The following is a 14,934-nucleotide window of genomic DNA, read 5'->3' as shown; positions in this document are numbered from 1 at the left end:
CTCCACCCGATCCGAATCTGATTCATTGTCATCTCTAATTAAGTTCATTTAGCACGGTGAGCACCCCGCACTTCTTTTTTATGGAACTTATTACTGAAGTGTGTCTACTACAAATTCTTGGTCACATGAAGCTCCCTAACTCCAGTGGCATGGAGAAGAAAGGGACTCATGGCCATGGCCTGCACGCCTGGCTGATCGCCTGATCCGCACGCTCTCCTGCGAGCGTGCGTGGGTTTGTTTTCTTTTTCTTCTGTTCCTGGCTCCTTAAGAAATGCAGGAGGACTGCTCTCCCCAGAAGACAAGGCCCCTGTATTCCTGTTGTGTGAGTAATATTTTGCTCTCCGTCTCGGACTGCAGCAGATTGATTGCAAACTTTGTCCTATCTGGGACTGCAATATCAGTCTGGTAGCTAGCTGCTTTGGTAATGGTTAAGGACAATTAAGGACTGGTACGTAATAGGCTTTGGTAGGCTCCCGTCCTTTCTGCTCAAGCCGTACATAATCAGTGCAGCAGGTTCCATTTAGCAAGTACTGGTAGTATGCTTAGGCACTTGACTGATAATTTATTTTTGGGGGGCAAACTAATCTAGCTCTCTGGCAGCCACGCGTAGTTAATTAGTTCCTTTGTGGACATCATGTACATTCATCGGCATTGTGCAGCCTAGAGCCGACTGCTTTATGATGGTTCAATCAAAGTTGAGTAATATTTTAATTTCCCATTTCTTAGTCTACTGGGCTAATGTTTTTGACCATACTGCTGTTTGTGCGGAATTAGTGTTTGACAGCGCCAGCATAATGGAAGAGCTACTTTATTCACTTTAAAAGGAACATAGACCTGTTTAAGAGGGTGAATTAGGACTTCTAAATTTCTCGCTAATTTAGACCACAAATAATTCTTCTAAACAAAACATATACAAATAACTAAGCAAGATTATACAAACTAGGTTTTGTCTAAGTGTTGTTATTTTTACTACAAAAGAATTTATGCAACATAAGTTCCAATACTAAATCTTTCTCCACGCGCAAGTGGTGCCCCGCTTCTGGCCTCCTCTCGAATGTTCCCCGCCGTTTTTACTATCGAGCTTCTAGTCAAAACGCTATAGGCCCCGTTTCGTCTTGTACACGGTAGCGGCCACACCACAAACTCGGTTGGTGTGGTCTCGCAAGACTCTCGCCCCGCTTAGTACAATATTACAATAGCTCGCGCAAGAGCCAAAAAGTTTGTGGGTTGTTCTAACCTCACTCAATCAACTGGGCACTGACCTAGAGCAAGTGTAATAGCGGTCTAACTAACCTAAGCACTTCGCAAAAACACATACGCTAATCATCGAGTAATTCTATTAAGCACTCGGGTGTTTGGAGCTATGAAAATATGTGTGACCTCGCTTGGTATGTTACTTGGGCTCCCACACTATGAAATGGCTAACCAAGGGGGTATATATAGAACCCCATCCAAATAGAGTCGTTGAAGGAATCCAGCATCTCTGCGTCACACCGGATCGGTCCGATGCCTTCACGTCAGCTAGATGTTGGCGCTCTGTCAGATGCTCTGCACTATTGCAGAGGTCCAGTGCACAGGGACCCAGTCCATTGCTAGAGAGCCATTAGAATCTAGTCGTTGCCGACCGTTGGAACTGGTCTGGTGCTTCACCCGCACGGTCCGGTGTGCCAAGAGACCAAGTGTACGAAAACATCGCCTCTGGTAAACCGGTCCGGTGCGCCAACCGCCCATTTGCCTAAGAAGGAGATCTCTGGAAAATTGGTCCGGTGCACCCAGTTCTAGCCCTTTCTTGATTTCTTCAATCATCTTTGCTTTGGGCTTGGTTCACGTGTGTATTGAATTTTGCTTGATACTTGAAGGTCTTCCATGAGTATTTAAGTGTCTTCTTTGAGGTGTTGTATCCTCAGAGCATCAATCCAATCCACTTTGCATCATGTGAACTACAAAACATAAACACTTGCAAATTCATTAGTTTACTGGTTATGTTGATCATCAAACACTAAAATCACTTAGTCAACTGGGTCGGTGTCCATTTTCCTTACTGAATTACTGATAAGGGCTAGCTTTTTTAGGTGTCTGATGTATTTATGTATTCTTGGATAAAACAACAGTTATCATACTCACGATTGAAAACAGAATATATAACTCTTGATATTTTTGGTTGGAGAGCTTTGCGTCTCTATAGAAGTAAAAAAACGCTCTTGTCAGCGTCTCTTAGTAAGGAACTACGATCAAACTAGGCATGTCTAGAGAGGAAAGACTACGAGCTCCACCCTCGAGGTGGAGCTCGTAGTGAGGTGTGTTGGGCTGGAATTGTCACTTTATCGGATAGCCTTGAGGTGACCAACATAGCCTGTGTTTATGACAAAGGCATGTGCTCCTGCGTAGTTTTAGCAGCATAACCCTTCCGTTCTCCAATTGCACAATTTTCAGGCGTGCGAATGGAGAACAACGAGGTTATGTTGCCGAAATTTCGCACGAGCACGTGCCTTGTCATAAACATCGGCTCGTCGGTCACTCCTGTGTGGGTTTAGGACCTATCCTTTCCTATAGATGTAGGGGTGTGATTTACTTACTAATCAAGTTAACGTCTCATATCTAGTATGGAGGAGGATCATCGATGGATGTATGAAGATTGGAAGAAAAGAGGTGCTCTATCAAGGGAGTGGTTTGCCAAGACTGACGCATTTCTTGACCATGCTTTTGCTCGGCCAGAGACTGGAACCGATGTTATTAGGTGCCCTTCTAGCAAGTGTAGGAATATTTATTTCCTTGACAGCAGGACTATGTCGATAGATCTTTGTAAGAACGGTTATATGCCTGGCTATGAGGTGTGGGTGCACCATGGTGAGGACCCACCTCCTTGTATTGTATCGGAAGTTTAGTCCCATGAAGAGGGGGACTACGATAGGATGGAAGAGATGCTTGACGATGTACGCCATGAGCTTCTACATGTCGATTCGGAGAACCCCCGTCAACCCACCGATTATGAGGATCCTCCTACGCCCCTAAGGTTCAAAAGTTCTTTGAGCTCCTTAAAGCTGCTGAAGAGCCTTTGCACGAGCACACGAAAGTGACCGTCCTTATGTTCGTGACTCAACTTATCGCTGTTAAGTCTAAGTTTGCATTCTCAAACAACTGCTACATGGTGCTTCTGAACTTGATCAGTGATGTACTTCTAGAGAATCACAAGATGCCAAAGGACATGTACCAGTCCAAGAAGTTGCTCTCGGGTCTCGGTATGGACTACAAAAAATCGATGTCTTTGACAATAACTATATGCTTTTCTGGAAGGAGACCGCGTGTGAGAAGAAGTGTATAGTATGTGGTGAGTGTAGATTCGTAGAGGTTGAAAACGACAATGGTTTGACCGTTACGACCGAGGTAGCACGTAAGTAGATTCGTAGAGCTTGAAAACGACGATGGTTTCTACATTGTTCTGTGCTTGCAGGATTTGGATCGACGACTCGTTCACAGGCACAGGACACTACAGGCAGGTGAACATGGTACTTGGTAATCTTGTTCGTCTCCACTGGTCTGGTCTTGTGACTTTGCCTAGTGGCGAGTCTGTCCCCGCCACCACTTGGGAGCATTATCGCTATGGTGTCTGTAGAACGTTTGGCAAAACACAGGCACTAGTTTGGGATGCATTCTGGGTATGAATTTTTTTTACTAATTTTGTTATCCAATATATGGTTGCTTGTATGGTAACACTATTTTTTGCAGAAACAATACAAGTTGCTGGAAGATGGGACATATGATCTGAATGCTCGTTACGTGTTTGAGTATAACACGAACGATGTTGTTGCAGATGCAATGTACTATGCACGACTTCAGGTTATAAAGGCATGGTACAGGGAAAGTGATGATGATCGGCCAACGCCGAAGACCAAGGCAGAGTGGTCATCAATTTACCTTACGGATGAGCAATACCTTGAGGTAAACAAGTTGTTGCATCTTATATCGTTTTTTGCTGATTCTTGTTTTGGGTACATCTATTTGCTTGATTGAAAAACATTTCATGTAGGTGTCTATGCCTTGGATGGCCACCCAATTAGAGGGTTATCAGGCCTTGTGTAGGTGGTGGGCTTCCCCTGAGTTTCGTGCCATTTCCGAAAGGAACAGGGGAAACCGTGGTATAGAGTCGTTCCAGAACTACGGCGATGATGGACATGTGCGCTTGGCTAAGAGATGGTATGTCATAGTATGTTGTAACTTTGAATTATATAGAAATATGTCATTCTAACTTGTATGTACAAGAAGTCAAAACCGGTCGTACGCCCACGGATGTGGAGGTGTATATGCAAGGGCATAGGGGTTCTGATCCTCAAAATTCTGATGTTTCATGCACTCAGACAGCCATCGACCGTCTAGTGAGTTTTTGGTACTCTAGTATATGTTTGTGCATCAACTTGGTGATGCACTTATATTTGGTATGTTTGCCTCCAGGCTTCGTATGTGCAGGAGATGGTTCAATGCCATGGCAGGACTACGACTGGAGGAGCCACCCAATCGACCCTCAGGCAGCATATGCTAGCATAGGAGGACAAGCCCATGGATGGTGAGAATATTTCATTTGGATTTCAAAATTATTCTCATATGCTTGCGATTGAACTGAGTCCATGGTTTACTATACTAACTCCATGGTTCACTCTTGTAGGTTGGGTATTTTTGATTCTACGATTGATTCAGGGAGCTAAGACGTCGTGGTCGACAGTCCACATCCTCGTCTTCGTAGTCATCCCATTCTCGATCATCCACCAAGAGATGTTCTCGATCATCTGCCCAAGAGATAGAGATGGCAGGGTTGCATGAGCCGGCAGATTATCATCAATCAGTTTTGAGGCAACAAATAGAGTACCAGAGGTAGCAAGCTGAGTATCAGAAGAAGAAGGACAAGTATTATTCGAACCTATAGGCCCAGAATTAAGCTCTACTCTCGGTAAGTTGAAGTAACATTTTATTCGTAACAACTAAAAACACATGATGTGTACCTTATTTTCTCAACAATTGCTTGTATCTAATTTGTAGCAACTGGCACAACAAGCGGGCGTCCCGATGCCAACATATGGGATCCCGCCTTCGGTCCTTGCACTGCCGCCGTCAATGCTGTCGCCTGCACCTCCACCACAATTCCCTGTGGTTTGTACACATATGTGTGTGTGCTATGTTCATATATGTCTTATGTGTTAAAATGAAGAACTTAGTGGTTACTATTTCATGTGTGTGTTACAGGGCTTTGAGACACCTCCTGCTTCAGTTGCCGCACCTGGAGATGTGTCTGGTCAAGACGACGGCTCGACTTCTTGGGTGAACAACATTTTCAACACCTACAGTCCAGCCGAAGAAAGTGGCTACAACTCCAACCAACCAGGTGACGAATATGTGTGATAGTTCTTCAAATGTGTTTGATTTGGAAGTATGTCAATGTTGACGTCAAAGACTATGTGAATTTGAACTATGACTATATTATGTGAATATCGAACTATGAAGATTTTATGTGTGACGGATGTTGGAACTATATGTTGATGTCAAATACTTGTTGCAATGTGTTTGTGAATGTGAGTTGATGTTTGAGAATGTGAACGCAAATGTTAATTGATGTTTGTGAATGTGAATATGTGGTTGTATATGAAATATGTGTATATATATGAAATCTGTGTTTTTCTGTAAATATCAGAAATTTATAAAAATATGGTTTTTTGCCCCTGCTGAATAACCTGATGTCCGACGGCTTAATAAAACCATTGGACATAGAGTCGTATTACGTCCGACGGCTTAGCGGTGGACCGTCGGGCATAAGAGATCTTATGTCCGATGGCTTAGCAGTGAGCCGTCGGACATAAGAACCACGGGCCTGTTGGGGACTTGTTCTCAAATGCTTCGGATTAAGAACAAGGCAACATAAAAAGTGTTAAGCGTTAAAGTCCTTCGTCCTTCGAAGCATTATGTCCCTTCGGGAAATAATGAGTTTCGGACGAAGGTCATAAAAGACAAACCTTCGTAAACATAATAAGTAATGACGAAGGATTCATATAAAACATGAAATATGATATAAGCATCATCATAAAATCATTTCTATTTTATTAACATGGTAAAATAGAAATGATTTCAAATTACAAATGTACCTTCGGTCCTGAGAGAAGGTAGAAAGTACAAGCGTGACGCAAAAGCAAATGCCAAGTCAGCCTGAACAGTACGGGAGTACTGTTCATCTATTTATAGACGCGGGACGCAGCCCACGTAAAATTACATTTATGTCCATTACATTTGTCAATGACTTATGGAAATCTGACAAGGTCCACGTAGTCTTTTCATCTTTAAGTCGGTTCCCCCCTCTATTATCGCGACGAAGCTTCTCTGCACACAGCTTCGGCTGTGCACCATCCTTTGTGGAGCTTGGTAATCAGCCCGTCCTTCGTCTGGTTCAGGCTTCGTCCTGACCGCACTTCATGTTCGTAATTCTGAGTCCGAAGATACCTGTTCACATAATCCACTTGGAAAACATTGTCAAATCATGTTTTTGAGGACCTTCGGAGGACGAAGACCCCCAACAGTAGCCCCTCGCAATATTAATTTGTTTGAAATAATAAATTCAGATTGCGATATGAACGAAGGCTTTATGCCGAAGGTCCGAAAAAACACCTTCCCTTTGCTAGAATAGCAACACTCAATGACAAGTGGGGTCTTTCAACTTTCAACGCATCAAACGTATAAATACGGCCATACCGCAAACTTATTTTGCACGCTTTCTGGCCAACCACTCTTGCTCATTCATTTTTTAGCTCTTGCACACTGTGATCTGCTAAGCTTTTAGCTTTGAAGCTTCGGCTTTGAAAACAGTTTTTTAGTGTTTCCGAAGATGTCTGAAGCTGCCAAGAAGGCTGCTGCTGAAATGAAGCTGAGTCTTGATGAAGAGAAGAACTTAGGGTTTCTTATAGCAATGTCGAAGACCAACACAGAAAAGATCACCAGGGAAATTCTGGAAGGGCTGTCTGAAGATACTGGTGACAGTGAAAGTTACGATGTGGACAGCGGTGGCGAAGACTCCGAAGATCGCCCCTGGCGACCAAGCCATTCAGTTTATGGTAAATCAACTATCAAAGAGAATCATCTTGTTAATATGAGAGGAAGGTATTTCCGGGATCTGTCCATTGTGAGGGCGGACGAAGGGGAAAAAACTTGTCCACACCCTGAAGAAAATGAAGTTGTGGTGTACCGAAGCTTTTTGAAAGCCGGATTGCGATTCCCCTTGAGCAGCTTCGTCGTGGAGGTGTTGAAAATCTTCGAAGTCTATCTTCATCAACTTACTCCAGAGGCTATTATAAGGTTAAATATCTTCGTGTGGGCCACAAGAAGCCAAGGTCTGAAGCCTGACGCAAGAAGCTTCTGTAATGTTCATGAATTATTATATGAAACAAAACCTTGGGGCAAAGAACAGTACCATAACAACTTTGGCTGCTACAGCTTCGTCTCTCGGTCCGGGGCAAGCTGTCCCGTACCAACCTTTCGGAAGAGATGGCCCGGGGATTGGATGACAGAATGGTTTTATGTGAAGAATGACTTATCGGCACGAGAAGACATCAAAGGTATAATTATGCGTCCTATTTGGCAAAGCTTCGGCCTTCGGAGGCCGAAGGTTGAAATGAACGAAGTCGCCGAAGAGTGCCAAAGAGCCTTCGGCGTTGTCTGCTCTTTTATAGGAACAAGGGACTTAGTACAAGAGCATATTGCCTTCAGGGTGTGGCCGCTTGCGGAGAAATGGGAGATGCCACAAGAAACCATCAAAGAGGCCGACGAGGGAGAACTTGTCAGGTTTAAGTACACTTTTAAATTTGGAGATAAATTTATTGAGCCAGATGATGAGTGGTTGAAAAGCATTGACAATTTAAGTGATGAGCTGCTTGGGACCTACTCGAAGGCCGAAGATAATGCAATGTCAGCAGCCTTCGGAGGCCGAAAAAAGAAAAGACTGAATCGGGTATTTGATGCCATCGGGTTTGTCTACCCTGACTATTGCTACCCCATTCGAAGGCAGAAGAGAAAAAATACAACCTCTACGAAAGAAGAAACTGCAGCTGCTCCTAGCGAGCCAGAACCAAAAAGGAAGAAGATAAAGGCTCTTACGCATCGGCCACGTTATATTGAACCAGCTTCGGTGCCTGAGTTTACCGGAGAAGCATCTTCGGCCGCTGAAGCTGAACAGCCAACCTTGCTGCCAGAAATTGCAGTGATGGCCGAAGCACCATTCACAGAAAAAATGGAAGAAGTGAAAAAACCGACTAAGGAAAAAGCATCAGAAGTTTTGAGTCCTGCAGCAAATGCCGAAACAGTAAAAAACCAAAAGGGTCCAACAGTGACCCCAAAAAGGAAAAGAATGGTAAACGTACTAGATGTCTTGGAGACAATTAAGTCTTCAAGCACAACTCCAAAAAAGAGTGTTGAAGTTGCTGAAGCTTCTACTGAAGCTTCGACGCAACAGGCTGAAGCTGAAGCTGGGCCTTCAGAGCCCTTCAAGGAGCAAACTTTGGAAGCCGAAGCTATAAAAATATCAGATCCAATTTTAGTTGAAGAAACTGATACTGCCATCCCCGAAGCGCCTGCCAGCATGTGTAATTACATCATTCGACATGCTTCGGGGAAAAAACTATCTGAAGAAGAAACTCATGAAGCTAACCATTATGCGAAGGAGCTAAAATATCCGAAGGGGGCAGTAATATTCAATGGGACGAATGAAGATGACTTCTTATACTGCCTGCCTGACAACAAAGAGCTATCTGTCTGCCGAGAAATGGCCAGAAGTATTGGTTTCCCGAAGCTTGAATCTGGATTAAGCGCCATGACGAAAGAAGATCTCGCAGACAGTCTTGCGTACAACAGCCTGAAGGTATGGGAATTAAACGCTTGAAAAACCCCCTTATTTTTTATGCAACTCATTCCTTTTTTCTTATATGAATTCTTTTTCGTATAGGGCCTGATCCTAAGCAACGCACTAAGAGCCCAAAAGAGCGTCGAAGATGAAAGCTATGAAATTGCGTTTAATAACTTACGCTCCGAAGTTATCAAACTGAGAAACGAAGCTTTGGAAAAAGATAAAATTCTGCTTACACTGGTAGATAAAGTGAAAAAAGACGAAGCTGCTTCAAAAGCCCAGGCCGAAGCTCAAAAATGCGAGATTAAAGATCTTCAGAAACAGCTGGCTAGAGCTAAAGAGGAGCGCACGCTTGAGGAGACGAAACGAGAACTTAGTGATTTTATGGTCAGCAAATTGGAATCAAGAGTTAAGGAGCTTCGCACATCTCAGGGGAAATGCTATGTCAAATCTGTAGAATGTGTGAATAAAATTAAATCCAGCTTCGCCAACGTAGGCGCCTTTTCCAGCGAAGAGAATTTCTCTCGAGGCAATCCCGAAGGTCCGCTGGAATGGATTAGCCACGAAGCAGAGGCCTTCGAAGAGATTCTGAACAGTCGTGGCGACATATGCGCTTTTTCGGGCGCCAGAGGAATTGCTTCTGTCTTAGAGAAGAAAGGTTGCGGGCATGTAAAATTTTTAGCTCAATCCGAAGCTACCTTATCTTCCGAAGACATCAAGGACCCCTCGGCCGAAGCAAGCGTGGTTGGTGGCAAATTTTTTACTGATATCTGGAACGACGGCGGTCGAGAAATGGCGCAAGAGATCATCCAAAGTAGCGAAAAAGGCATTCATGACGCCAGAAAAGTAGCAGAAGCTGCCGAAAGGAGTACAGAACCCGAAAGGCAATTAGGTACCAATTAGTCGCTCTTATTGTGTTGTAATTTTTATTCCAATCTTTGCTCTAGGTTTGTAAAAGTAATGAAGAAATGTTCTCTTCCCTCAGAAACTGCTGGATCAAATGTCGACGAAGAAATTAAACAAATGGCCGAAACTATCTTGGACAAGGTTGTTGACCAACTTGTAAATGAGGCCGCCGAAGCAGTATTGAGAGAAGATTAGATGCTATTTGAAAAAATCATTTAAAGTGTAATCTATGTAACACTTTGTACATTTGAATGTAATATACAAGTCTCCTTTCATTATTGAATTCTTTACGATGCATGAAACATTAAGTACATACCATTTTTGAGCCTTCGGCGAAAAAACACCTTCCCTTCTTTTCATGCTTCGTGAAGAAGAATTTATCATTTATCACGACAATATCCAGTGTTCTGATAAGAAATATCCAAGCTTCGTAAAAATAATCTCCGAAGCCATACCTCGAAAATCAATATTGTTTCTCCCTGTAACTTGGCATGATTTACCCCTTTTCAAAGCATTTTCCGAAGATCGATAACATGCCCCCTTCTCGTGCCACATGCAGCATGATGTATGATGATTATGCTATGCAAAATGATGTGATGATGTTATGTTATGCAAAATGATATTTTGTGCCGAAGATACACACATTCCTGCAATGGGGCACAATCTTTTGTATCAATACTGACTTTTTCATTATAAGCCTCCCTTAGGAGCTTCTTCGCCTTTTACTTCAGCGGAATCAGCGTTTATTTTTCGCTGTAAGTTCTGCATCCCCTTAGGAACGTCTTTGGAACTTCTTCGCCCTTTACTTAGGCGGTATAAGCTCTGCATTCCCTTAGGAACGTCTTTGGAGCTTCTTCGCCTTTTACTTAGGCGGTATCAGCGTTGACTTTTCGCTGTATGCTCTGCATTCCTTTTGGAACGACTTTGGAGCAGAAAACTTACACTGCGCTCCCTTCGGAACGACTTTTTGTGACTTCGTCAGACTTACTCTGCGTTCCTTAGAACGACTTTTTGTTGCTTCGAAGGATTTTCGATAGTCCGAAGGTCCTTTTTATTATCACAAACCTGTGAAGAAAACATATTTTTCTTGTAGGAATCAACGAAACTAATTACATGAAACCTAAACAATGTCCTTTATTAGAAAAAAAAAATAAAACTGAATGAAAAAGATTGCTATTAAGGTAGGATATTTGTCAATAGATGTGTTTTGACTCTGGCACGGTGCTGTTGACCGTGCGAGCTTCGGACTGTTCTCTGAAGTCCCTTTGATGTGGAGCATATTGGCTCCCTTCTGGCTGCTGGCCTTGTTGCAACGGAGGTGGAGGCGGGGGCTGTTGCCAGGAAGCTGAAGGCTGACTTGCCGAAGCAGCAGAGAGTGCAGGATGGTTGCCCACATATTCTGGGATGTAGGGCGAATGATACGAAGCAGTGTGCATGACCTGCTTCGGCTGAGCCTGTTGCGCGGCAGCTTCGGCTATCTCTTTTTGCTTCTGAATGGTAACATGACACATCCTGGTAGTATGACCTTTGTTTTCACCACAGAATAAGCAAAATATTCTTCTGGGTTGATCCCCGAATCTTCCGCCGAAGCCCCTGGCGCCTCTGCCTCTTGGAGCTGGTGGTCGGAAGGAGCTTTGCTGTTGCCCCGAAGCTTGTGAAGAGCACTGCGGTCTGTTCTGCTGACTCCCCTTATCATCATTCTGAGTGGAGTTGTGGATGGACCTGACATGCCTCGGATAGGATCTTCCTCCGAAGCCCCTGGTCATTTCGGAAAATCTGAAGGCCTCCTCCCTTCTTTGGCGAAAGTCATTGTCAGCACGAATGTACTCGTCCATTTTTTGGAGCAGCTTCTCCAGGGTCTGAGGAGGCTTCCTAGCAAAGTATTGAGCAGCAGGTCCAGGACGAAGTCCCTTGATCATGGCTTCGGTGACAATTTCATTGGGCACCGTTGGTGCCTGCGCCCTCAAACGCAAGAATCTTCTAACATACGCCTGAAGGTATTCTTCATGATCCTGAGTACACTGGAACAAGGCTTGAGCAGTGACCGGCTTCGTCTGAAATCCTTGAAAGCTGGTCAATAACATATCCTTCAGCTTCTGCCATGAAGTGATCGTTCCTGGCCGAAGGGAGGAATACCAGGTCTGAGCAACACTCCTGACGGCCATAACGAAAGACTTTGCCATTACTGCAGCATTGCCACCATACGAAGACACTGTTGCTTCGTAACTCATCAAGAACTGCTTCGGGTCCGAATGGCCATCGAACATGGGAAGCTGGGGTGGCTTATAGGACGAAGGCCAAGGTGTAGCCTGCAGCTCAGCGGACAGAGGAGAAGCATCGTCGAAAACAAAATTTCCATGATGAAAATTATCATACCAGTCATCTTCATTGAAGAAGCCCTCCTGATGAAGGTCTTTTTGTTGAGGCCTTCGGTTCTGCTCATCGTGGGTAAGATGACGGACTTCTTCAGAAGCTTCGTCTATCTGCCTCTGCAGCTCAGCTAGTCTGGCCATCTTCTCCTTCTTCCTCTGCACTTGTTGATGTAGCATCTCCATGTCCCTGATTTCTTGGTCTAGTTCATCCTCCTGAATCGTCGGGCTGACAGCCTTCCTCTTCTGGTTTCGGGCCTCCCGGAGAGAGACGGTCTCCTGATTGGGGTCCAGCGGTTGCAGTGCTGCAGCCCCAGTCGCTGAAGCTTTCTTCGGTGCCATAGCGAGGGTCTATAGCTTCCGAAGGTGTTCAAAAAACTCGAAGTGGAAGTGAGTTCACCGGAGGTGGGCGCCAATGTTGGGGACTTGTTCTCAAATGCTTCGGATTAAGAACAAGGCAACATAAAAAGTGTTAAGCGTTAAAGTCCTTCGTCCTTCGAAGCATTATGTCCCTTCGGGAAATAATGAGTTTCGGACGAAGGTCATAAAAGACAAACCTTCGTAAACATAATAAGTAATGACGAAGGATTCATATAAAACATGAAATATGATATAAGCATCATCATAAAATCATTTCTATTTTATTAACATGGTAAAATAGAAATGATTTCAAATTACAAATGTACCTTCGGTCCTGAGAGAAGGTAGAAAGTACAAGCGTGACGCAAAAGCAAATGCCAAGTCAGCCTGAACAGTACGGGAGTACTGTTCATCTATTTATAGACGCGGGACGCAGCCCACGTAAAATTACATTTATGTCCATTACATTTGTCAATGACTTATGGAAATCTGACAAGGTCCACGTAGTCTTTTCATCTTTAAGTCGGTTCCCCCCTCTATTATCGCGACGAAGCTTCTCTGCACACAGCTTCGGCTGTGCACCATCCTTTGTGGAGCTTGGTAATCAGCCCGTCCTTCGTCTGGTTCAGGCTTCGTCCTGACCGCACTTCATGTTCGTAATTCTGAGTCCGAAGATACCTGTTCACATAATCCACTTGGAAAACATTGTCAAATCATGTTTTTGAGGACCTTCGGAGGACGAAGACCCCCAACAGGGCCCTACCATCGGCCATTACAGTCGTTACCTAAGTTAAATGTCGACGACTCGGCCTGTTTGGTTCAGCTTTTTTCTAACCAGCTTTTCTGAGAATCTAGCTGTGGAGAGAATTTGGTTGTGCATAGAATCTAAGTATCGTGGGGATTACGTGCGGAGAAAGATGAAATGGTCCAAAAAGGGTTTAGGATCTAGAAAGCGACGAATTCCTACTATCGTGACGACTAGACCAATTTTGTGTTCATGTTGATTTTGTATGGTTTTTACCGAATCAATTCTTATAGAAGCTGGCTGAAAAACTAGGGCGTTTAGCGGTCTGCAACAGCTTTTGATGGCCAGAAGCTAAAAAAAGCCCAAACAAACATGGCAGCCTTTGGCCGTTGGAAATAAGCTATTTCCGACGACTTAGGGCTTATGTCCGAGAGATTTGGCCGTCGAAAATTTATCTTTTACTATTGTGCTTATAATTCTCCTTAACCCTTTCAGGGTGGTTGCTTGACCTCCAAGTCCTAAATATATCTGCCCCACTCGAGAAAATAAAAAATATATAGTGCTGCAAATATCGAGCTGACAAATCGCCTGTTACGGTAACACTTCCATATTATGGGGAAAAAAAGCTTGAGTTGCAATTCACTCAAGAACAATTCGATAAACTTTGCTTGAATTCACTGAACCATTTCTATGTAGACCAGTAGCTACAATCATAGCATGTACAAAAAATGGTAGACCCACCATATCCCATTGCTATCTGGAGTAAAAAGTGCGGAGAAAAAAGAGAAAAGGAAAACTAAAAGTAATGAAACGAATGATGTCGTGTGTCTCATCCTTCCTGCCGGGCATTAGTTCAAAGGTGCAACCTGGCATCGACAAGAGATTGCCTTCCTAGTTCTGCTAGCTCCTGATTCCTAACAGTTGCCTAGACGTAAGTGCATCCTCTCCACGGGTCCTTGACAGGTTTCATGAAGAAAAACGTTGGCCGGCCGGCCGGCCTGAGTTCAGTCGTGCCAGCAGAGGAGCATGACGATGCACCGTCGGATGATGTAGAGCCTGCCTCTCTGCCCTTTGAGAGCTCTGCCCACCTTCCCCTTCTGCTTGCCCTGGCTCATGGTCCTCATGGCTACAAGTTCACTTGATGAACTGACTGATGAGCTAGCTAGCTGTGGTCAGATATGGTTGTGGCGCGCTAGAGCTTGCTGTGGTGCAGAACTGAGGAGGAGGCGGGGGTTTTATAGAGCTAGAGAGGAGGCAAGCATGTACCTAGCTCCCCTCCTCCCATGCATGCAAGCTTGCTAGCTAATATTTCTTTAATTAGTTTCCCCCTTTTATATATCTAATCTCAGGGGACAAATCTCCGAACCTGAATGTAGCTTATCGTTCTTGTCGGCGACAAAGAGCTCGTTCTCATTGACGGATACGATCATCGAAGATAGCGGACAGCTCATCCCTGTAAACTGCAGATTGAGCGGTTCAGCATGGATGTGATGGAAGTCCATTGTACCTGGCACTGCTTGGTATTTAGTTTATCCGATCCCCTTTTGTTGTCTTGCTTTTCTTCTCCATCTTACACTTGGAAGGCTCACGTACACCTGTCTTCTGGATCTATGAGGCGCCGTGATCTTCTTGCATTTCCCCAGATCTTCTTGGAGTTGGCAGTAGTCGTAACTAGTAACGAT

The 14,934-nt window shown here is 44.2% G+C and overlaps 1 protein-coding gene across 1 annotated transcript; it reads right to left on the bottom strand.

Moving 5' to 3' along the window:
* Positions 1-13,925: 13,925 nt before the first annotated feature.
* LOC100275079 (uncharacterized) lies at positions 13,926-14,934 on the bottom strand. Its single transcript, NM_001362844.1, has one exon. The coding sequence runs from the start codon at positions 14,374-14,376 to the stop codon at positions 14,257-14,259; it is 120 nt and encodes a 39-aa protein (NP_001349773.1). The 5' UTR covers positions 14,377-14,934; the 3' UTR covers positions 13,926-14,256.

Source organism: Zea mays, chromosome 7, assembly GCF_902167145.1.
Source record: "Zea mays cultivar B73 chromosome 7, Zm-B73-REFERENCE-NAM-5.0, whole genome shotgun sequence".
NCBI lineage: Eukaryota > Viridiplantae > Streptophyta > Magnoliopsida > Poales > Poaceae > Zea > Zea mays.
The sequence above is the reverse complement of the archived record's forward strand: the minus strand, read 5'-3'. Positions and strand labels throughout refer to the sequence as shown.

Excerpts from the sequence above, each read along its gene's own strand:
- LOC100275079 (NM_001362844.1), bottom strand. The coding sequence starts at position 14,376 with ATGAGGACCATGAGCCAGGGCAAGCAGAAGGGGAAGGTGGGCAGAGCT.